Genomic DNA, 23,915 nt, shown 5'->3' with positions numbered 1-23,915 from the left:
CAACAAATCAATAGCACAAATATATCGCCAATGAACACTGCAATTTATATATACATATGTCAATTGTCCAGAAACAATGGTACTTGTAAATAATAATGATGCTCTGATTTGCCAAACTCGAGCAAGAAATACAGTGACAAAATAGGGTGAGGGTTGAATCCCACTGAAACTGAAGCAAGCCAAGTAGGGAAGATCTTTCACTTCCAAAATGACGAATAATATTGAAGTCCAACAGGATTTCATAGTACAAAGAAATAATCCAAATCGCATACCAACTGCTACCTAACCAACAAATCAATAGCACAAATATATCGCCAATGAACACTGCAATTCATAGATACATATGTCAATTGTCCAGAAACAATGGTACTTGTAAATAATAATGATGCTCTGATTTGCCAAACCCGAGCAAGAAATATAGAGACAAAATAGGGTGAGGGTTGAATCCCACCGAAACTAAAGCAAGCCAAGTAGGGAAGATCTTTCACTTCCAAAATGACAAATAATATTAAAGTCCAACAAGATTTCATAGTACAAAGAAATAATCCAAATTGCATACCAACTGCTACCTATACGCCGTGCTTAAATACCCCTCGGAGGAACTTCCCGAGGATTAACAAATATAGCCGACAGCCACACCTATGGAAACAATAAAATAAAAATGGGTCCAAGATATACTAAATCAATCGGCCCATAAACAAAGGTTTGATTAATTATTTATTTTATGACGGGAACATTACAGCTATGCAATGAAAAAGATATTTGAAATTAAGATTCATTATTTTTTGAGAGGGAATAGAGATTGTGAGAGTTTAGGTGTTATATATAATCAGCTTGTGAGATTAATATCCTTCAAAATCCCATGGCAAGATAATCTCCTTATTTCATGGCTTGGGCCATAATCAACTGCATATGAAATTGCATATCTGCATGCAAATAAATTCAATAGGTTAGATTATTGGTCTTGTAATCTATATGTGAAATTCTTGTATTTTCCATTTGAGAGTCTATTAAGGTTAAAATTGTCAAGTTTATGTCGTGGAAATTAGTTTGACTATGTTTTTGTTACATTTGGAATCCATACTTTTTAACATGAATTTGTTTGTTGGCTACTTTATTTTGTTTTATGCTTGTTTATAAGATGATTGGTTCAACTTTTTGCTTGGTTATTTGTTTTGCTGAATGGATTTGATAAAAAGTATTGTTGGTCGCATCTCATAGACAAACATTTTAATTTAATTTCAAATGTTTCATATGAAAACTCAAAACTCACTGCATGATCCATAAAATTGTACATTTGGAATCCATACTTTTTAACATGAATTTGTTTGTTGGCTACTTTATTTTGTTTTATGCTTGTTTATAAGATGATTGGTTCAACTTTTTGCTTGGTTATTTGTTTTGCTGAATGGATTTGATAAAAAGTATTGTTGGTCGCATCTCATAGACAAACATTTTAATTTAATTTCAAATGTTTCATATGAAAACTCAAAACTCACTGCATGATCCATAAAATTGTAGGGTCTTTTGCTGCATATTTCGGATATAGAAGAGTTATGCTCACAATTTTCTTCAACAACTGTTATCATTGATCATTTTGGATTTTGTAAGCCACCAATGTAAGTGTCAGATCTATTGCTTTGTTAGCTATGACCCTATTATTGTTAATGAGATTTTCTTGTTCCTGACATGTTTTGTCTTGGAAGGGATGGATTGGAAAATGAGGCATGGAGTAGACTATTGGGGTTATCTAAATTTCCACAGGTGCTATTTCTTCCATTTTTCTCACATACACTTTACTATTTTTGCATTTCAAACAATTCAAATTTATCAATGGTTGATGGAAGAATTATTTTGGAAGAGTACATTTAATATCACAATTAAAATGGGCCATGAATTCATTGGAGTTGCAACATGGTATTCCTTTGTAACCTTTACTTCTCGGTGACAATTTAAATAATTTCAATGCATGAATTTGTATTAAAATTCAACAAAATAGTAGCAAATTTGTGGGATATCCCTAATAGATCAAAACAATGACACACCGTTATTTAGTCTATTTGTTTATATTACTGATGTTGTAGGAATATAGAATTATTGATAATTTACATGTACAAACAAATGTCCCATATTCTGTGGCAGCTACTATTAGAATTAAATCTCTCTAATTTTGTTTCTCTCTCTTCCAAAGATTTACTTCTATTTCTAATGGTCACTCCTCTTCTATGTTTTTATATTCTTTCTTTGTTCAATATGGAAACTCTCTTTCTCTTTCTCTCTTCAGAATGTTTTTTTTCTCTCTATTTGTTCGTTATAGAAACATTCTTGTGTATACTTGTATTTATAAATCATTTATGATCTTTGTTTAATTGTTACACATTCATTATTTTACCATAAAATGGTATTAGAGCTATTTTTTCGAAAACTAATAATTTCATTATTGAAATTTTCTAAGTTGTTTTTTGAAGTAGGTTTTGAAAATCTTTAATTTCTTCATGAAATTCTTAGATGTAATGTCCCTAGTTCCTCCAATTTGGAAAATAGGGACATTGTTTTAGAAATCTTAATAGTATTGATTATTTTCCACAGTTTACACATGTTTTCTATTACATTTTCTGATGATTTTCCCTTTTGAATTTATTCTTCTTATAGATCAAGTCCAAATTATGCTCAAAAGACATGACCGATCGGGAGTAATTATTAATATTAGTTTAATAATTGTTTAACTATAATTATATTATAGTTTAAGTTATATTTATAATTATTAATATCTATAATCATATTTTATTTGTTTATTATATCATTTAGTTCATTTTATAATTATAATGAGTTTATTTATCATAGAATCTTATTAATTATTACTTGTTTATCTCAATATATTATATTATTTAATTATTATTATTATTATTTAATCACTACAATTACTACTATCTAATAATATATTATTATTTTATTTATTTGATCTTATATTATTTTATTTTATCTTTCCAAGAATTTTTCATTATTTTAAATCTTTTTTATATTGATTATGTTACTAATCTCTTATTATATTTATAAAATAATAATATATTATTATTTATTATATTATTAATTTACTTTGATTTTATTATTAAATCTTAAAAATACCGGGACATGACATTAGACTCGTAAGATTTTCAACATCCTTTGCCTAAGTGTGTTCAAAAAAATTTGTTTGTAGGGATATTTTCTAGAATCTATCTAACGTTTTCTCTACTTTTTTTCTCTAGGCAGCTTTTCTTCTGCAGCTCGTGCATCATCTATCTTTCCCTTGCTTGTGCGACCAACTTCCTCTGGAAAATGATTGGCATTTTGACATTTTTGGCTTGCATTTGACATTTTTTTTGTGAGCCTGTTTTTCCTACAAATATCTAAGCTTTCATGACCGCCTCTGGTTCCTACACTTTCGGCTACGATTTCTACCCATCAAATCAAGCTTAAATTTTATTAGAATTGCATATTCAAACTAGGTTTTTCCAGATGGCTATTGAGTCAGTCTCCATTTTTTCTAGATGCATCATTTTCCGTGCCTCAATTTTTGAGCTAGTAGATTCAAAATCTAATTTCAGATTCTTTTTGGGTTTTTTGTGCTCTCTCCCAAGCGTCCTTTCATTTTTTCTGGGTCTTCCATCAATTTTCCTCAAAGTTTGTGCCTTTTTTAGATATTCACGTTTTTTGCGTAAAAAACATGTCATGACATCTCTCACCAATCTTCTCTTGGAAGGCAGTAAACGATTCAATGGAAAGAACTACAATGCCTTGAAGCAGGGAATGATGAGGATCTTTGAGTACCGTCGCCTTGGGGCACTTGTTCTGGGTGTCGAGCCTCATCCTACCACAGTCAATGCTACCACAAACCAATATTGGAGAACATTTAGAGCTTTCTGATTAGTCTGACTTTGCCTTTTACACCTTTTGAGGACTCTCCTGCAATTTTTTTTTGTTTTGAAGTTAGATTGACCATTAAGGAAGGGTATTAGCGTTAAATCTCTGTAAATTTGTTTCTCTCCCTTCCATAGATTTACTTCTATTTTTAATGGTCACTCCTCTTCTATGTTTACATATTCTCTCTTTGTTCAATATGGAAACTTTTTCTTTCTCTTTCTCTCTTCAGAATGTTTCTATTTCTCTATTTTTGTTCGTTATAGAAACATCCTTGTGTATACTTGTATATATAGATTATTTATGATCTCTGTTTAATAACACATTCATTATTTTACCATAATAGATACTTTGACTAAGCTAAGGCTAGTTAACATAATTCCCTCAATAAACTTTGAGAATTGACAAATACAATAGATTGAATCTGTGTACTTATATCAAAATTATTATCTCTATTTAGAATCAGAGTAAACAATCACAAAAATTGTTGAACAACACAAACAATATAAAATATGGTGGCACTTGCTCACCTAAGTTGGATCACACTTGCAAATTCACCTATAATTCAGGACAACATAAATAATGGTGGAACTTTGTAGTGCGTTAACAACTTTAGGTTGAAGTTATATATGTTTAGGGCTTACCCTAATTATATACTTAATATGAATGGAATCCTAATTCAGTGTAGTGTCCCTAACTAGGAGGCTATCAATCTCCAATTATTAACGCACATTACTTTGTGTCTAAATAATTTCAAGGAAATAATGGATAGTTCATAATACATTCGTTATTTAACAGTTTAGGCCCCAATTCCTTATCTCCCTTCTAACTTTATCCCTAAGGAGAGCGTGGATTTACTTGTTGTAGGGCACTTGATACAGGTACACTCTTTGGGTTTACTCCACCTCTCTCTACTCAACACCAACTATCAACTCCTAGCACTATAGAAAGGAATTAAGGAATAGGCTACGAACATTTAATTCTTGTCTATTACAATGTTAGAATTCCCCGTGGTTCTAACACACACTGGACCTCTACACCTTTTTGATGTTTTTCATTTCATCAAACACTACATGCAAGCTTCGATACCATTGTAAGAACTCTAACTAGTTTTAACTTCACCACTGTAATATCCCTTGTGTTTCTTTTAAATTTTCAGTTTTGCCTCGTATGCATTTCATCGAATAGTGTGTATGCAATACCAAACTCAGTCCTTTCCGAGTTCTTTGTCTGATTTGCAATTGAGCTTTGTGGCTAAATAACATATAAAGCATATAGAATATAAGCAAAGTACATGAACAATTATGGTAGAGGAGAAGACCACTCTTATTAGCTCGAATCAGTCAAATTCATACATAGACAATTTTGATTAAAAAAATCTGAAATTCATCTCTCTCAATATTCATGTTCTTTGATTGCAAGAGTGGTTTGGATCATGTATTTCACATACCTGGATGTTGTGCACAATTATAATCAACTTAACTCTGCTGCTCTTGATCTGATTTTTATTATGGCAGCATTGTGATGTTTTCTGGGTTTTCTAACTCGCCAAATAACACAAGCTTTGATAATTACATCCAGCAAATGGACATCTCAAGTCTGTGACAAAATCAGAATGAAGAAAGGGCTGCCATCTCAAACAGTAAGCAGTTGATGATCTGCATTTCCTTAAGATGTCTAACCCTCCAAAGTTCTTCTCAATCATCCACAAGTAAAAATATAAACAAGCTTGAGCTGTAGATAAATACTAGGGCATTTGATTGACAGCAAATCTCTAGCTCAATTTCTTCTATAAACACTTCAGCTCATACCATAATCTTTAACAACATTCGCCATTTAACTCAGCTGTGAATTCTGATTTGAATCCACCAATCTCAAAAGTATGGGTTTCTGTCGAGCTTTCAATAATTCCAAGCATTTTGTCCTTGGATTAACCAGTCACTGATTTCCAGCAACAATGGAGAAATACCATTTACATATATTCTCATAACACAACTCAAATGAAAGGATGACCTTGCTTATTAGCTTTTTAGTTGGTGAATGCTTTACTTTTTGCCTTAGTTATAGGATTCATGCATCTGGGCTGCAATCCGGGTACATATCGGATCCAGATTTGTAAACTGGTTTGTGACAGATTTGTACAAGCTCCAGATTTGACCTTGTGGGTTCATCCAGATTTGTGGACCTTGAATTCGGGCGAATTTGGACAAACCCACAACATCAAATCTGACACTGTACGAATCCGCCACAAATCCATGCGGACCTGGGAGGATTTCACATGGATCCACGTGGACCTGGGAGATTCTGACAAAAATCCGCATGAATCCCCAAGGACCACAGGCCAAACTTGGTAGAAGTAAACATGAATCCATATATATATATATATATATATATATATATCCTCGAATTGGATTCTCAAACCCGAATCCAACCCTGAACTTGAATGGCAATTAAGCAATCAAGTTTTTGCAATGTGCGAATAAATATTCTTTACTTTTAATTCCTTATGAAGTGGCTTCTCAAACAAGCTAGAATAACTTAAAGTGGCTTTATATTATAACTAAATAAAAAACATTAATATTCTCTACTTTTAATTCTTTCTTATGAAGTAGCTTCTCGCACAAGCTAGAATAACTTAAATTGATTTTATAAAATAGCTTAATCAAAAACTTTATAATATTGGAACTCCATTATTAATCATTGCAAATCAATTCTAACTTCACTAGGAGGTAGCCCACTACATTTACTGCTTACTAGAGTGCCTTACTAAAAATGGTAAGGATCCATCTCTATGAACCCTCGATTTACTGTAATTAGTAAATCGCTAAATACCTAATAAACACAAAGGCACCAAAGGTGATCATTGCTACTGAGGTTGGTCCAGGTACCCTACTCAATATAGAAGTGCTTGATAAATAACTTACTATAAATAGTAAGTGTACCAAACTGAAGCAACCGAGCAATCCTGAATGCTTTTGTACTCCTAAAGGAAAGATCAGTTTCCTTCCATCCTATTGGGGGTTGGCAATAATTCTTATAGTTATCCTGCAAATGGTTTTTGAGTAGCCAACACTCGTAACTTCAAGTTATGGGTTACTACAGTATTGTAGTAAAATCTAGAGAAGAGATTGAGTAGAATGTCATCAAGATAAGGGAAAGATGTAAACAAGAAGCTCTTCAATACCTTGAGGGATACCAAAGTTTTCAAGATAAATTTAAAGGACAATACTCCCTTCATGATTATCTGAACTTGTTTCGCACTTGGAGGCCTGAAAAGATTGGTTTGGTAAAGTATATTCAAAGGGTGTACAAGGAAAAAATTTCATCTAGAAGTACACACTTCAGTTGTGGGCTAAGTCATGGGATTCATCGAATTTCATCCATGAGATTCGGATTTTGGCGAATTTTTATTCTTTCCGAACTTCATCCTAATTTTATGATATTTAATATAATAATATTTTTATTTTAAACTGATATAAAGTTATTTAGTTGAATTGTTTAACAGTGTTAAGTTATTTTGACAATTTTTTGGTTATATTACTAGTATTAAAAAATGCATAAATATATATAACTAAAATTTAAGGTGAAGTTTTTTTTTCTGAATTTTTACCCTTGCTGAATTTCATTTGAATTTTATGATCGACGAACTCGAATTCAAATTCGAACCTTGTGACTTAGGTCGTGGACATAGTGTGAGCAAGTATGGTGGAACTACTAAATCAGCTTATGAGGATGATTCTACATCTAAACTCGATGCTTAGGTTATAGGAACTCCCATAATGGGCAAGAACAAAATGAGATGGAAAAGTTTATGTTTTTGTTACTGAGTGTTTTGGGAGCCTAATCATTAATGGACATATAATGAGGCAAGGGACTTATAGACATGCTGATTTACATTGCAGCCATGGGACAGAAATTAAGGGATACGATACACTTAGTTTTCCTTTGAAGATGTTAAATATATTAGCTTTGTGAAAATTGAATTTAAAACATCTTGCTTATAAATCAAATTATGTATGATTTTATCATAATTCATTGTTATATAGATATCATATACAAATATTATATTTCAATGAACTTATTCTTTGGCTTAAATGCTACATATATCCTCATATATATCTTTAAGTGTGATCGGCATGTCATGTCCCCAAATTTTAATGTAATTTTTTTAATTAAAATAATTAATTAATTGGTCCCAGAATTTAAATAATATAAGGACCTTTAATTAGTTGCTTTAGTTGACTAATTTGGGGCCCAAGTTAATATTTGGATTTGTGTAATAGTCTGCCTTGTTTTGTTATTTTAATGTCTATTTCTTCCTGTAATTTTGTCAAACAATTGGCTTGCAACTAAATTTCTTATAGTTTCCAGCTTGATGTTGATTAATGGTTTCTCAAGATTGTTTGTGTTTCATATGAGATGCAAATAGGAGGCAACATAGAACCATATGCAACTAATAACAATGACCATTCATTTATTTCTTGTTTTAGATTATCAGAAAATTACAACTACCATAACAATCATATCTTCTCATTAAACTCAACACATTATATCAACTATAGAGTTCAATGATGGTCCATACCCATTGTGGCTATAGCAATGTTAATAGTTCTGAAATTGCTATAGTAACTCATAGCTACAATGATCCAGACTGCTACAGTAACTCGCTGCTACAGTGATTCAGATTGCTATAGTAACTCGCTGCTACAGTACCGCGCTACAGTTATTCGGACTGCTACAATACTGCGCTATAGGGACTTGCTATTACAATGTTGAATCTCAAGACCATATCTTTCAATGGCGTCAAGATTGAAAACGTAGAGGGTTTGCATCCTCCAGGCCAGAAGAAATAATCTCCACAATTACTTCCAATTTCAAATAATATTCAATATACCCAAATGAGAGCTATCCTCTTTCTTTTAACCCTTCCTCACTAGTTCTACGCTTCCCTCTTGCCAATGTGGGATAATACATGAGTTTTAATGTTACTTTTTCCCTTTTACGAATGCCCATGTATACATTTAAAAAGGGGGGACTTGATTTTTTATAAAGTGACTTTATGAAACATTATAATATTTAATTTTAATAGTCACTTTATCGTTATAACTTCAAACATTAAAATACTATACCAAATAAACTCAAAATCCCCACATATAATAGCTCATCGGAAAGAGCTTGACAAAATGCATCTCATCCTGCTACTGAAAAATGAAGGCACTGCATCCCCTGTTGGCTTACTAAAAATAGTAAGTCCTCCCCAAAACCCAAAAAACGAACTCCATTTGGCTTGTAATTAGATTTGACTAGGCCAAATAACCTCAGGATCCCTTTTGAAGTCCTGGTTAGCCCTCGAGACCATGAAAAGAACGGGCTAACGACAACATATATCCAGATTGGCTAAGTGGGGGACGTTACAATTTGTGGTTCCAATTGATTTAATATATCTCGGACCTATTTTTATTTTAGTTTCCATTGGTAAGTGTTGTCATCGGCTATCTTTGTACACCCATGGAAAGGATTTTCTCGATGGGTATTTAAGCACAACTTGTAGGTAGTCGTAGAGATGCTTTTAGGATTTTTTTTAATGTACTACGAATTCTTGTTGGAGTTCTAGATCATTCTCCATTTCGGAAGTGAAAGATCTTCCCTATTTGGCTTGTGCAGTTTTGGTGGGATTCAATCCTGACCCTATTCCGTTATTGCATGTAATACTTCGCTCAGATCTAGCAAATTGGATTACCATCTTCTAGAAAATATTAATTCAATTATCTCAGTGTTTACTTCTCCATTTTTGCATGTTCATGGTTATATTGTTTGCATTTCTTTCCACTATATTATCTGTACATCTGCATCATCAAACGATCCCAAGATTGTCACCGAACATCACTGTACAGCTCACATATTGGGCAGTTTGCTGGGCATCCTAGGCACCGTATGGATTCCACCATTCATACCGTAAGGCCCCAAACTAACACTTAAACTATCACCGTACAGTTAGCAAGAGATACCGTACGGCTTGGCATCCTCACCCTATGGATTGGGAAGACATTGTACGACCATCAGAAACTCTCCCGTACGGCCTTGTTTGTACCCAACGTACGACCTGCAAATATTCTCCTCCTCAAGTTTGGCTACCGTACGACCTCCAGTGGCCTTCCGTATAAACTTGCCTGAGCAACCATTCTGAAGTCGATTATACGGCATCCGTACATCAACAGCACAGTAGACCACACACCATTATTTTATTGTTTGTATTGACCTTGGAGGAGGACAAGAACATTACAGTGGTATCAAAGCAGAAACCGTTGAGAGCATCTTTGAAACTGATCGGGAAAGTGGCTACGCAGCACGGGCAATTGAGGCCATGTAGCATAGGAACATCTTCGAAACCATTTGGGAAAGTAGCCAACGGGCAATTGAGGCCGCACAGTACGAGCTGTGACCGCCCAGCACGGGAGCATCTCCAAAACAATTTGAGAAATTTCCGAAACTTTTGGGAACATTACAGACACCGTTCAGGAACATTACAGTGGTATTAGAGCAGAAATCGTCAGGAGCATCTCTGAAACCGTTCAAGAAAGTGGCCGCACAGCACAGACAACTGAGGCCGTGCAACACAGGAACATCTTCGAAACCATTCGGGAAAGTGGCCGTGCAGCATAGGCAGTGGCTGCACAGCACGGGCAATAGCCGCACAGCACGGGCAACTGAAGCTGCGCAGCATGGGAGCATCTCTGAAATAGTTCGAGAAATTTCCGAAACTTTCGGGAACATTATAGACATTGTTCGAGAAGATTACAATGGTATCAGAGCTGGTGATCTTGCCAACTTGCTGGGATGATTGAGAGATTTTGGTACTTAGATCACACTATGGCCCCGAACAGCGATGGAGAGTGGTGGTTGAAGGCACTACAAAGGATTGGCAAAGAGCTCAATGAGGGTATTAATCTTCCATTAGATATATTGGAAGTTTGTTTGTGTCAGGTGAACCAATTACCTTCAAGATTTATTCAAGGAATCCTCTCGCCGATTAAGGAGGCATTAAGTCAACCTAGGCTTTTGAGACACCATGACAAGGATAAAAGATTGGCAATTGTAGCATGTCTCAGTGAGGTCTTGAGAATTTCGGCTCCTAAAGCACCATATGATGATAATTCCATGATAGAGATATTGCAATTGATAGTTCATAGCTTCCAAAGTCTTAATGACTTTAGTAGTGACCCTTTTGGTAGGATATCTACAATATTGGAGAATTGTGCAAATGTCAAAGTAAGTAACCTTCTCTTAGATCTCGAATTGTGTAATGTCCCTTCCTAAAATAACTTTAAGTCTGTGACAATATCCTTGTAAAATTACACTTTAAGGGACCTCCTTCTTAGATTATTAAATAATGATAAATGATGACTTCAAAACACTTAACTTGATAAGTTGATTAATAATATTATACAAGGAGAACATATATTAATAGTCAAATATATGCCAACTCAATCTATATAATAGCTCAATAATAGGACCACCTCGATTATGCTTGGTAAGGTAATCTGCATACAAGTAAAATATTAAGCAATATATGTTGTGTTCACAGAATAAGCTGACGTGAAAAGCGGATGGTATAGACCCTGAAAATTAAATCTATGGTCTGTACGGATCACTTGTTTGTGACCAGTTTCTATGCTTCTCCTGTCAATCGATGATATTATATATATCTTAATCCTTCTTTAATACAGGCCTTCAATATATATATAATGAATGTGGTGATAATAGCACAACGTGGTATATAAATGTAGTATTTTCCAGAATAATGTCCACTCTGAATTTGCGATTTAATATCTCCCCCCCTTAACTATTAATTTGCTGACTGGAAACTTTCTAAGAGACTGTATCTTCTTTTCACGTCCTTGGAAACCATATCTGAATCTTGTTGTCTCTTAATGTAATTTGTTTGTTGCTTCCACAATCATTTATATTGTTGACTGCTGATGGGTTTACTTGTCCACTATTATCTTCTATATTGCTGTTCGATATAGCTATTTCTCTGAATGTTGTATATCCTTTTTCCTCCGTTAAGAAGACATGTCGATTGCCGCCTTATACCTGTGCGGATGAATGGATCACATCTATTCATTTTTAGAAGGTTATCATGCCCATTAACTTGCACCTCTTCATTTGAGATAACCACAGACTTGTTGATGCTAAACATGATTAAGTTTATTCTTTATATTGTGCCTTATCACTTTATTAAGTTGATGTATTATATACATAACCGAGGGTCAATGCTGTGTGTGGGTATTCTGGAGTCATAGAAATATTCTGTTTCTGGAATGACAGACGTTGCACACTAGACAGCATTTCAACTGCTGAGTTTGTATGGGTATTGTCACCTTTAACATCCAATATACAAGGTTGCATGGGTACGTGGGTACGGGAACGGGAACGGGTACGGGAGCGGGTACGGGTACGCATATTTTTCAAAATAGGGGACGGGGGTACGTGTGTAAGCCTAATTTTTTCTATATAATTAATATTTTATAGAAAATATAAAAATCAAAATATCTGTCATGAGTCATGACATTGAGCATTCAAAACAAAAAATTTGAAAATATAAGCCATAAGTCAAATATATATATATGCTATTGCTGAATGTTTAAAGTATTTTTCATAATTGGGGATGGAGGTACTTGGGTATGTCAAACTTACTTAAAAATTACACTTTTATATTTATAAAAAATCTGATTTTATGAGTCATGACAATGGTTTTTCAAAACAAGAACAGTGATAAAGTTTGCAAATGTAATGTACTGTTTTCAGTTTCAGATTTGCTATATGTTTGAAATAATAATACATGATAAATGCTTAGATGCATAACAAAGAAGGCAGACTTTAAACATAAACAAGAAGATCCTAAACCATATGACAATGACATATTGCAAATGATAAACTTTTAACTTGAACAGTGATAAAGTTTATTGTTAATGAGTATCAAAGTTTCAAACTGATTTGGTATTGAATTAAGTTTGATAAACAACAAGCTAATACAAAAACCAAAAACCAAAAAAAAAAATCAGAATCTTAATCAAGGTCCTTAGCTATGATGCTCTCCACCAAGTACCCGGTACGTGGGATACGTGTACCCGGTACTTGGGTACGTGGGTACGAGTACCAGGGGTGTGGGTACGAGTACCCATGCAACCTTGCCAATATATCTGTATTGATTTTGGATACATTAATTGTATATATTAATGTCACCAAGAGTTATCGTGCCAAGTAATGTCATTGTGGACATGATCATAATATGAGTTACTGGTTTTGACACTTTCCATGCTTGTATTTTTTTTTTTTTTGTTTTGTTTATATTTATTTATAATATATTATATTGTATTATAGCTTGATTTATTAAAAATATAATATCATATTATATTTAATGACATTATGTCAATTAATAATATCTTTAATTATAGTATTAATGTAATTATAATTATTAATTATAATATTATTATTATAGATTTGTTTCTTATTTATTATATTGATTACGTTGCTTAATCTCTTTATTATATTTATAATAGAAAATAGTAATATATTATTATTTATTCTATTATTAATTTACTTCAGTTTTGTTATTAAATCTTATAAATATGGGTACATGACAGTCCAACCTTCCTCAAATTGCTTGTCCACAAGCAATATGAATTACTCGTATATCTTGCAACAACAATTTAATTTGAGATCAGAAACATCAAATTTAAAATATAATATTAAATGTAAAATTTTATAAATGATTCAAAGGGTAGAACTTATCTTGATATATTATAGTACTTCTATGCTCCATGTTATGCACTGTCTTCTCCCGTGATGAGTCCAAATCAGTACATCCTATAATTCCTCGAGGTGACTTTATCTCCTCCAAGACCTTATGAATACCCTTTAAGGACTCATTTATCTCTTTAATCCATAGGAGAGACTTTTTCTCTTCCTTGGGCTCTATAATATTTTCTTTGTAGTGGGGTGCCTTAGCATTTCTCCCTAAACATAGTGTAGTAGGGTGCCCTGCTAGCAATTCTCCCTTTACTATCACTATAATAGGGTGCCCTTAGCAGTTCTCCCTTAACTATTCCTATAATAGGGTGCTCTAGCAGTTCTCCCTTAATTACAGAGCAATAGGGTGTCCTAACTACGGTTCTCCTTACATACTACTACAATAGGGTGCCCTAGCTATTCTCCCTTAATTAATTCTGCAATAGGGTGCTCTAGTGGTTCTCCCTTAATTACAGAGCAATAGGGTGTCCTGACCATTGTTCTCCCTACATACCGCTGCAATAGGGTGCCCTAGCTATTCTCCCTTACTGCCCTCTTAGGAAGGTGCTAACAATAGGGTGTCATTAGCAATTCTCCCTTAATTGCCACTCTTTCCTTTTATTTAATTTAAATACTAAAGTTTTATTAATAATCATAAAAATATGTACATATATGTATTGTTTGATATTTACACTTCCTAAAAAGTTGAACTTCCTCAAAGCTTCAATGATTCTCTAGTCCCACATCCTCTTTTGATCACTGTTCACACCCTTGTTCTGAAGCCTCCTCATTATTTATTTTGTGTGTTGCTTCTATTTGATGGAGTTGACTTTCCTTGTCACACTTATGTCCAGGTTCCCAAGGGCCTCTGATTTTAAGATATATGCCTTTCTTCAATTTATCCTCTTTTTGCTTTTGGGCTTCCTTACTTAGGCATTTGTGTCCTCTGCTCCATTTCTCTTTGCAAAAATAACATTCCTTCTCTTTTTGGTCTTTGCGCGAGTCTTCATTTTTATGCTCCATCTTAGTCGAGAAATTCTTAGATCTTTCTTTTGATGAACTAGTTTCCACTTTTCTAGCCTTCTGAATGGCTTCTTCCACCGTTTGAGGTTCTAATGGGTTAACTATATTTTTGATAGAATCCTTTAGGCCTTCAACAAATAGGTATGTAAGCCTCTTTCGAGATAAATCTGGGACCATGACTACAAGTTTTTGGAATTCATTAGAGAATTCTTGCACCATTCCGTACTGCTTTAAATGGATCAGTTCTTTGAAGTACCATTCAGGTTCAACTTGGTTGAATCGTTTGATCAGTTTTTGGTAGAATTCCCGATATGAGTTTATGTTTTGATGTCCTAAGGAGAGAAGCCCATTGTGCCACCATTCATGTGTCATACCTTCTAAGTGGAGTATAGCAAATTGAAGTGCGTCTTCCTCTGTCATTGGGCTAAGAGTAAAATATGTGTTTAGATTTTGAAGCCAAGAATGGGCTGTCATTTTTCATGACCCATCAAAGTTGGGCAATATCACTTTGTTTACCTTGTGTTTCAGATCTTTATTAACATATCCTCTTGTTCTCTGAGGAACTTCATGTTTTTGACCCTCACAAAACTCTGCAAAAGTTATGAGTTCCCTAATTTCTGGTTCAAGGTTTGCATAGGCTCTTGCATTCTCCACTGTGCTATTGATAGGTTGGTTTATTCCCTCCTTTTCCCTTTGAGTTTCTTCTCTAGGTAAGAAGGGAGGTCTCGGAATTCTAGATGATGATGATTTGTTAACATCTGGTTCATTTGAACTCATATCTTTCCTGTGGGAAGAGTTATTCCTTAGGTTATTAATGGAGTTCCCCATATTCTGTAATGCTTGCAGGAGGGCTTGATTTGATTTCTCTATTTGATTCAATATAGTTTGGTTGGTCTGGTTGGTTTGCTCCATCCATATATGTTCTTACTTCATTAGCCAAGTCATTCATTGTAGTTTTATTGGCCCTTCTCTCATAAGTTTCCATAACCCTTCACTCACAGGATGGCAGGATTAAGCGTTGATACCACTGTAATGTCCCTTCCTAAAATAACCATAAGTCTATGACTATATCCTTGTAAAATTACACTTTAAGGAACCTCCTTCTTAGATTATTAAATAATGATAAATGATGACTTCAAAACACTTAACTTGATAAATTGATTAATAATATTATACAAGGAGAACATATATTAATAGTCAAATATATGCCAACTCAATCTATATAATAGCTCAATAATAGGACCACCTCAGTTATGCTTGGTAAGGTAATCTGCATACAAGTAAAATATTAAGCAATATATGTTGTGTTGACAGAATAGGTTGACATGAAAAGCGGATGGTATAGACCCTGAAAATTAAATCTATGCTTCTCCTGTCAATCGATGATATTATATATATCTTAATCCTTCTTTAATACATGCCTTCAATATATATATAATGAATGTGGTGGTAATAGCACAATGTGGTATATAAATGTAGTATTTTCCAGAATAATGTCCTCTCTGAATTTGCAATTTAATATCTCCCCCCCTTAACTATTAATTTGCTGACTGGAAATTTTCTAAGAGACTGTATCTTCTTTTCACGTCCTTGGAAACCATATCTGAATCTTGTCCTCTCTTAATGTAATTTGTTTGTTGCTTCCACCCTCGTTTATATTGTTGACTGCTGATGGGTTTATTTGTCCATTATTATCTTCTATATTGCTGTTCGATATAGCTATTTCTCTGAATGTTGCATATCCTTTTTCCTCCATTAAGAAGACATGTTGATTGCCGCCTTATACCTGTGCGGATGAATGGATCACATCTATTTGTTTTTAGAAGGTTATCATGCCCATTAACTTGCACCACTTCATTTGAGATAACCGCAGACTTGTTGATGCCAAACATAATTAAGTTTATTCTTTATATCGTGCCTTATCACTTTATTAAGTTGATGTATTATATACATAGCCGAGGGTCAATGCTGTGCGTGGGTATTCTGGAGTCATAGAAATATTTTGTTTCTGGAATGACAGACGTTGCACACTAGACAGCATTTCAACTGCTGAGTTTGTATGGGTATAGTCACCTTTGATATCCAATATATTTGTATTGATTTTGGATGCATTAATTGTATATATTAATGTCACCAAGAGTTATCATGCCAAGTTATGTCATTGTGGACATGATCATAATATGAGTTAGTGGTTTTGACACTTTCCATGCTTGTATTTTTTATTATTATTTTTTATTTATTTATTTATAATATATTATATTGTATTATAGCTTGATTTATTAAAAATATAATATCATATTATATTTAATGACATTATGTCAATTAATAATATCTTTAATTATTGTATTAATGTAATTATAATTATAGATTTGTTTCTTATTTATTATATTGATTACGTTGCTTAATCTCTTTATTATATATATAATAGAAAATAGTAATATATTATTATTTATTCTATTATTAATTTACTTTAGTTTTGTTATTAAATCTTATAAATATGGGTACATGACAAATTGCAAAATTCAGTACATGATATGTTTCATCACTTCTTTGTCACCATCAAGGAATATCATGAAACTAAGATTTCAGTTGCTATGGAAAGTCCTATGATTTCATGCATTGAAGAGATGGATGAAATATCCCAACCCATCACATCTATGTTATGGGTTGTTCATAATCTAGAATGTATTCCCTGTATAGCAGCATATAGATTGGTCAATAATGTTTTCAAGCATTGTGAAGAAAAACTAATATCTCATTTGCACAAGTGGGAGAAAATAACTGACAACGATAAGGGTGTTGCTTTACGTGAGGAGAATGAAGGCATGATTACAAGGCCGCTCCAGGAGGATTTGCTAAATCTTTCTACTACACCAACATGGGGAGAACACCAAAAAAATGAAGAGGTTGCTTGCACGGATCTTGTGAAGACATAGACAGATAAAGTTGTGCCCAAGGTTGTGCCTGTCACCAGGGCACTATCCGTTGAGGAAGTTCTATCAGTTGCCAAAGTTGTGTCCATCATAGAAGTTGTACCTGTTGCCGAGGCTCTATGTCTGTCACCGAAGCTATGTCCATCATCGTGGTCTTGTCCGTTGCTGAGGTTGTATGTCCGTCATCGTCGTTATGTCTGTTACCGTCGTCGTGTCCATCACCGTCGTGTCCGTCATCGAGATCAAGTTTGTGTCCGTCGTCGAGTTTGTGTCCATCACCGCCACCAAGTCCATCGTCGAGTTCGTGTCCGTCACCGTCGTCGGTTCTGTCACCGTCATGTCCATCACCAACGTCGAGTTCGTGTTCGTCGTTGAGTTCGTGTTCGTTATCGTCATGTCCATCACCGAGGCCAAGTTCGTGTCCCTCGTCAAGTTCGTATCCATCACCACCGTGTTCGTCATCGACACCAAGTCCGTGTCCGTTACCATCGTGTCCATCACCGATGCCGAGTTCGTGTCCCTCGTCAAGTTCATATCCGTCACCGTTATCATGTCTGTCACCATCGTGTTTGTCATCGACGTCGAGTTCGTGTTAGTTATCGTCGTGTCCATCACCGATGCCGAGTTCGTATCCCTCGTCAAGTTCATATGTGTCACCGTTGTTGTGTCTATCACCGTCGTGTCCATCATCGACGCCGAGTTCATGTTTGTTACTGTCATGTCCATCACTGACGTCAAGTTCGTATCCGTCACTGTCATGTCCGTCACCGACACCAAGTCCCTGTCCATCGTCGAGTTCGTGTTCGTCACTATCGTTGTGTCCGGTGTTGTCACCGTCGTCATATCCATCATCGTCGTTGTGTCCGTTGCCATGTCCGACACTGTTGTCGTCATCATGAGTGTTATCTTCATTGTGTCCATTGTCATCACTGCACTTGTGTCTATTGCCAAGTCCATCATCATGTTCATCACCGTCGTTGCATCTGTCAACCTCGTGTCCATAACCAACGTCAAGTCTGTATTTGTCAAGGGTGTATTCATCACTGTAGTTGTATCCATTGACAACATCATGGTTGTGTTTGTCATCATTGTGTGTCCGTCATTGTGGTTGCATCGGTCGCAATAGCTACGTTTGTCGCCATTGAGACATTGCTCGTTGTCTAGGCTCTATCCATCATCGAGGCTTCAATCGAGATTCTGTGTGCCATTGAGGTTTTATCTGCAGCTAAAATTTTGTTTGCCGCTGAGGTACTCTCCGTTGGGGTTTTTTCTAAGGTACTCTTTGCTAAGACTCCCATCATCATGACACCCTTCACCAAAGCTCATGTCACCGAGGTTCTCACAGTCGATCCCCCTTTCGTCCACATTCTCACCACTGAAGCTCTCTTCGTCAAGTTTTCATCTATCAGTAATATAATAGTGATCGTTGTGGTTGTGTCGGTGGGTATGTTTGTGCCATCATCAACTTTTGTGTGCATGACCATACCCAAAGAGATTCTTGAACATAATGACATGAAAGATTTCATCAATTTGTGTTATTGGGATCCTGGTGAAGGCTACAACAATGTTTATATCAAAGTGGCACAGCGGATGCTTAATGACAGTGGGGTGCAAAGGAGGTTTGATGACAATTCACTCATTTTGCCTACATGTTTGGTTTGCGATCTTGGTGACTTAGGATACGGTAATGTTTATATCAAAGTGGCACAATGAAAGTTTGATAGCAATGTGGTGCTGCGGAGGATTGATGTCATTTTACTTGTCTTGCTTGCACATTTGATTTGGGACCCTGGAGCTGTTGGTGTTTCGTCAGATGACGGATTGCTTGAGGGAAAGCAATCTCTAGGCAACGAGGATTTGTCATGTCCCCAAATTTTAATGTAATTTTTAAATTAAAATAATTAATTAACTAGTCCCAGAATTTAAATAATATAAGGACCTTTAATTAGTTACTTTAATTGACTAATTTGGGGCCCAAGTTAATATTTGGATTTGTGGTTCCAATTGATTTAATATATCTCAGACCTATTTTTATTTTAGTTTCCGTTGGTAAGTGTTGCTGTCGGCTATCTTTGTACACCCTCGGAAAGGCTTTTTCCCGATGGGTATTTAAGCACGACTTGTAGGTAGTCGTAGAGATGCTTTTGGGATTATTTTTTATGTACTGTGAATTCCTAATGGAGTTCTGGATTGTTCGCCATTTCCGAAGTGAAAGATCTTCCTTATTTGGCTTGTGCGGTTTCGGTGGGATTCAACCTTCACCCTATTCCGTTGTTGCATGTAATACTTCGCTCAGATCTAGCGAATCGGAACCATCTTCTGACAAATATTAATTCAATTATCTCAGTGTTTACTTCTCCATTTTTGCATGTTCATGGTTATATTGTTTGCATTTCTTTCCACTATATTATTTGTACATCTGCATCATCGAATGATCTCAAGATTGTCGCCGAACATCACTGTATGGCTCACATATTGGGCGGTTTGCTAGGCATCCTAAGCACCCTACGGATTCCACCATTCATACCGTAAGGCCCCAAACTATCACTTAAACTATCACCGTACAGTCAGCAAGAGATACCGTACGGCCTAACATCCTCACTGTATGGATTGGAAAGACACTGTACGGCCGTGTTTGTACCCAACATACAGCCTACAAATATTCTCCTCCTAACAACGTACAGACTGTCTTGTCAAACATACGGCCAAGCATTTTCCGTGTAGTCAAGTTTGGCTACCGTACGACCTCCCATGGCCTTGCGTATGAACTTGCCTGAGCAACCATTCTAAACTCGACCGTACGGCGTCCATACATCACCAACACAGTAGACCACATAGCATTATTTTATTGTTTGTATTGACCTTGGAGGAGGACGGGAACATTACAGTGGTATCAGAGCAGAAATCGTCGAGAGCATCTCTGAAACTGATCGAGAAAGTGGCTGCACAGCATGGGCAATTGAGCCTGCGTAGCACGGGAGTATCTTCGAAATCGTTTGGGAAAGTGGCCGTGCAACACAGGCAGTGGCTGTGTAGCACGGGCAACTGAGGCTGCGCAGCACAGGAGCATCTTCGAAATAGTTCGAGAAATTTCCGAAACTTTTGGGAACATTACAGTGGTATTAGAGTAGAAACCATCGGGAGCATCTCCAAAACCGTTCAAGAAAGTGGCCACGCAGCACGGGCAACTGAGGCCGCGCAGCACAGGAGCATCTTCGAAACCGTTCGAGAAAGTGGCCACGCAGCACAGACAGTGGCTACGCAACACGGGTAGTAGTTGCGCAGCACGGGCTGTGACCGCACAGCACGGGAGCATCTCCGAAATAGTTCAAGAAATTTTTGAAACTTTCGGGAACATTACAGACACCATTCGGGAACATTACACAGCACTGTATTCAATCCAAGTCTGTCGGCAACGACAAATTAGGCATTAAGGATCTTAACTAACCAACGAGACTATCGGTGTTTAAAAGTACCGATGGGAGATTCCTTTCAGCATTATTCCATGTAAAATATATATAAAGTGCTTTGAGTGGAATCGAGGTCAATCACCAAGGCATCATCAGTCCTCTCACAGCACATTAATAATATATTATTAATTTCACTCTCAAGTATATTATTATTTCACATAAACATTATCTTATATTAATAAATTGAAAATTCAATTATTGTTATAAAGATAATATATAAATATTTAAAAGATTCTCTTCATTACTTGAAGTCTTGCAATCTATTATTTTGAAATTGAGATTTACACCAAGAAGAAGAAGAAGCCTATAAATTTTACAGAAGATACCTCTTGAACCAACACTCAACACTAGGCAATTTGCAAAGGATGAAGTTTTGGTTGGGCTCCTTGGACACTGCAGGTAAGTATGATGCAGCTCCTAATTTTTTGTTTTATGACAGTAGTCATAATGTGGGGCTTACTGATGAGATAGTAGTAAGTCCTTGTGAGTATGATGGAGTTCCCTAACATTGACACTCAAGATTTGGGTGTTAAAAATGAATTTAGTGATTTCGATTCAAGTCACTGAAAGTCTCAATTTGTTAATCAAACCTTGAAAAGAATTTCAGAAAATGCACTCAATGGTGATGGATCCCAAGATAGCTCTTTGGCTAAGCTTGCATCTACTTTGGAAGAAGTGTGCGAAGATATTGTCAAATGAACAACTTCGACCATACCATTAGAGCCATCCAATGAGGTACATAACACCAACACCTTAGTTGATGATGTTTGCAAAGTTGAAGGCACACATAATGATGGTCACTTGACAGTAAATGATAATGATTCAAGTTCTTATAGGAGTGTTGGTAACAAATTGGGAAACTTAGTGGTTGGTAATAGATTCTAGGTCTAGGTTATTAAAGAAGTTTGTCAAGATACTCTCATATCAACAAGTTCTATTTTACTAGTTGAGCCATCCATTGCGGTGTTTAATAGCAGTACCTAGGATGTTGAGATTTGCATTGATGGTAGCACACATGTTGTTGATCATGAGGTGAGTGTTGCGGATACAATGTCATATTGCAATGCAAACTTTGACTCATAGAGCTCGCATGGGAGTCAGAAGTTCCAGAGTCACTATCATTTGGTTGGGCAACTTAAGGTTAATGACAACATGATCACCACAACCATAGAACACTTTGATGTTGCTTGTCAAATATCAGCTACATTTGGCTTGGGACTTCTATGAAAATTAAACACGATTATAGTGGTTTCCTGTCAGAGTTTCATCCACTTCAAGAAGCCATTGGGATAATGAAACATAATTACTTGCAGCTACTTGCTGATAGGGACTTTCTTCTAAAGTAGGATTGTATTTGCTATGATACCATGAAGTAGAAGGAAGAAGAGGTTGACGAGCTTAGGCATGAGCTTGAGGTGACTACAGACTCATTCTAAAGCATCTAGTTGGTCCTTTAGGAGTCACAGTCATAGTTAGAGGAGCTTATTGTAGAGTTGAGTTTGACACAATCTTCACAAGGTACAGATATAGTAGTTATTTAAGTGGCACTTGGTGATGATCATATATCCATGTATTATAGTTGTAGTAGGTTGAGGATGTGGTCACACTTATCATAGTTGTAGGTGCAAATGATACATTTGGGATGAGTGCATCTGTAGAGAGAAACAAGAACCCACATATTGCATCAGGTTCTTCTGTGGTTACATCCACTGCAAATGCTATTGGTGATGAGTCGGATGACAGAGGTTATAATAGAGCTATGAGAGTTAGTACTTGACTAAGAGAAGCTCTTTATCATGACTGTGTTAGGAGTACTCATCACTACTTTGCTAATCAACACATTGATGATTTGATGATGCATCAATGTGAATTGGTTCTGAGGTTGTACTGCGGTGTTGAAAATGTGGTGCGTCATCGCAAATGTAGGAGGAAAACCAAGAGTTCCCCACAACGGAGATCCAATAAGTACAAAGGGAAGTACTAACGTACACCATAAAAAATGTAGGAGGAAAACCAAGAGTTCCCCACAAGGGAGATCCAATTAGTACCAACGGAATTACTAATGTGTGATCTTCATGATATGAAGGTCCCTTGGGTTTTGTTTCTTCTATTTAATTGAAAAATGGAAGAGGTTAAATGAGGTGTGTAAATATAAGACTTATACTTGCCACTAACATTCAATACAAGAGAATGAGGGTGTTCCAAGTATAACTCAATTCAGATTAGCAAAACCCAAGTAGAATGAAGGAATGCCAATACTAAACTCAAATTATATCAAGGAAGTACACAAGCAAGTCCTCTTTCGTGCAATGTTAATTAACTTTAAATATGCAATGTGAATGTTAATTGAACCAATTAATTAAATGACAAGAGTAAAATAAATCTAGGTGCTATATGTGTGCAATTAACCCAAGTAAAATATGGAAATAGGTCTATGCTAAGAGATCAAAAAGAAGGGTGGAAAACTGACCTTAGAATATGCAAAGGAAGATTTTTTTTGCTCTGAAAACCAGGGATTTGTGTGGCTGAGAATTTGACTGCGATCTGCATCCAGGACAAAAAAACCCAAAATCTCAGACCTCCAAGTACAGGTATATTTGGATGATGTTTACCAGTAGGTTTACATGATGACAACCATGTTCCTGGGTTGCTGTAACAAAATCGACCAAGACTTTTCCTGAAGCTTTTGCTTGATAGTTTTCAGATCCAAATTTGCAATTTTGCTAAGTTGTTCCTTTGCAGAAGAAAAAGTGGTTTTGTTTTGTTGGATGAGGTCTTGCCTTTTTTAAGCCCTAGA

General features: G+C 35.6%; 1 protein-coding gene across 1 annotated transcript in view; it reads left to right on the top strand.

The window, feature by feature from the left end:
* LOC149562989 (uncharacterized) overlaps positions 1 to 23,915 on the top strand; it is a 175,567-nt gene that overhangs the window by 89,674 nt on the left and 61,978 nt on the right. The window contains exons 8-9 of the mRNA XM_089826430.1: positions 1,522 to 1,619; positions 1,707 to 1,764. Of these exons, the coding sequence (XP_089682556.1) occupies positions 1,522 to 1,619; positions 1,707 to 1,764 (156 nt within the window). The remainder of the gene's footprint in view (positions 1 to 1,521; positions 1,620 to 1,706; positions 1,765 to 23,915) is intronic.

The sequence above is a fragment of the Cupressus sempervirens genome, chromosome 4, assembly GCF_028749045.1.
Source record: "Cupressus sempervirens isolate cs-2001-9-10 chromosome 4, ASM2874904v1, whole genome shotgun sequence".
Classification (NCBI taxonomy): Eukaryota; Viridiplantae; Streptophyta; class Pinopsida; order Cupressales; family Cupressaceae; genus Cupressus; species Cupressus sempervirens.
This window is presented reverse-complemented; position numbering and strand designations above follow the sequence as displayed.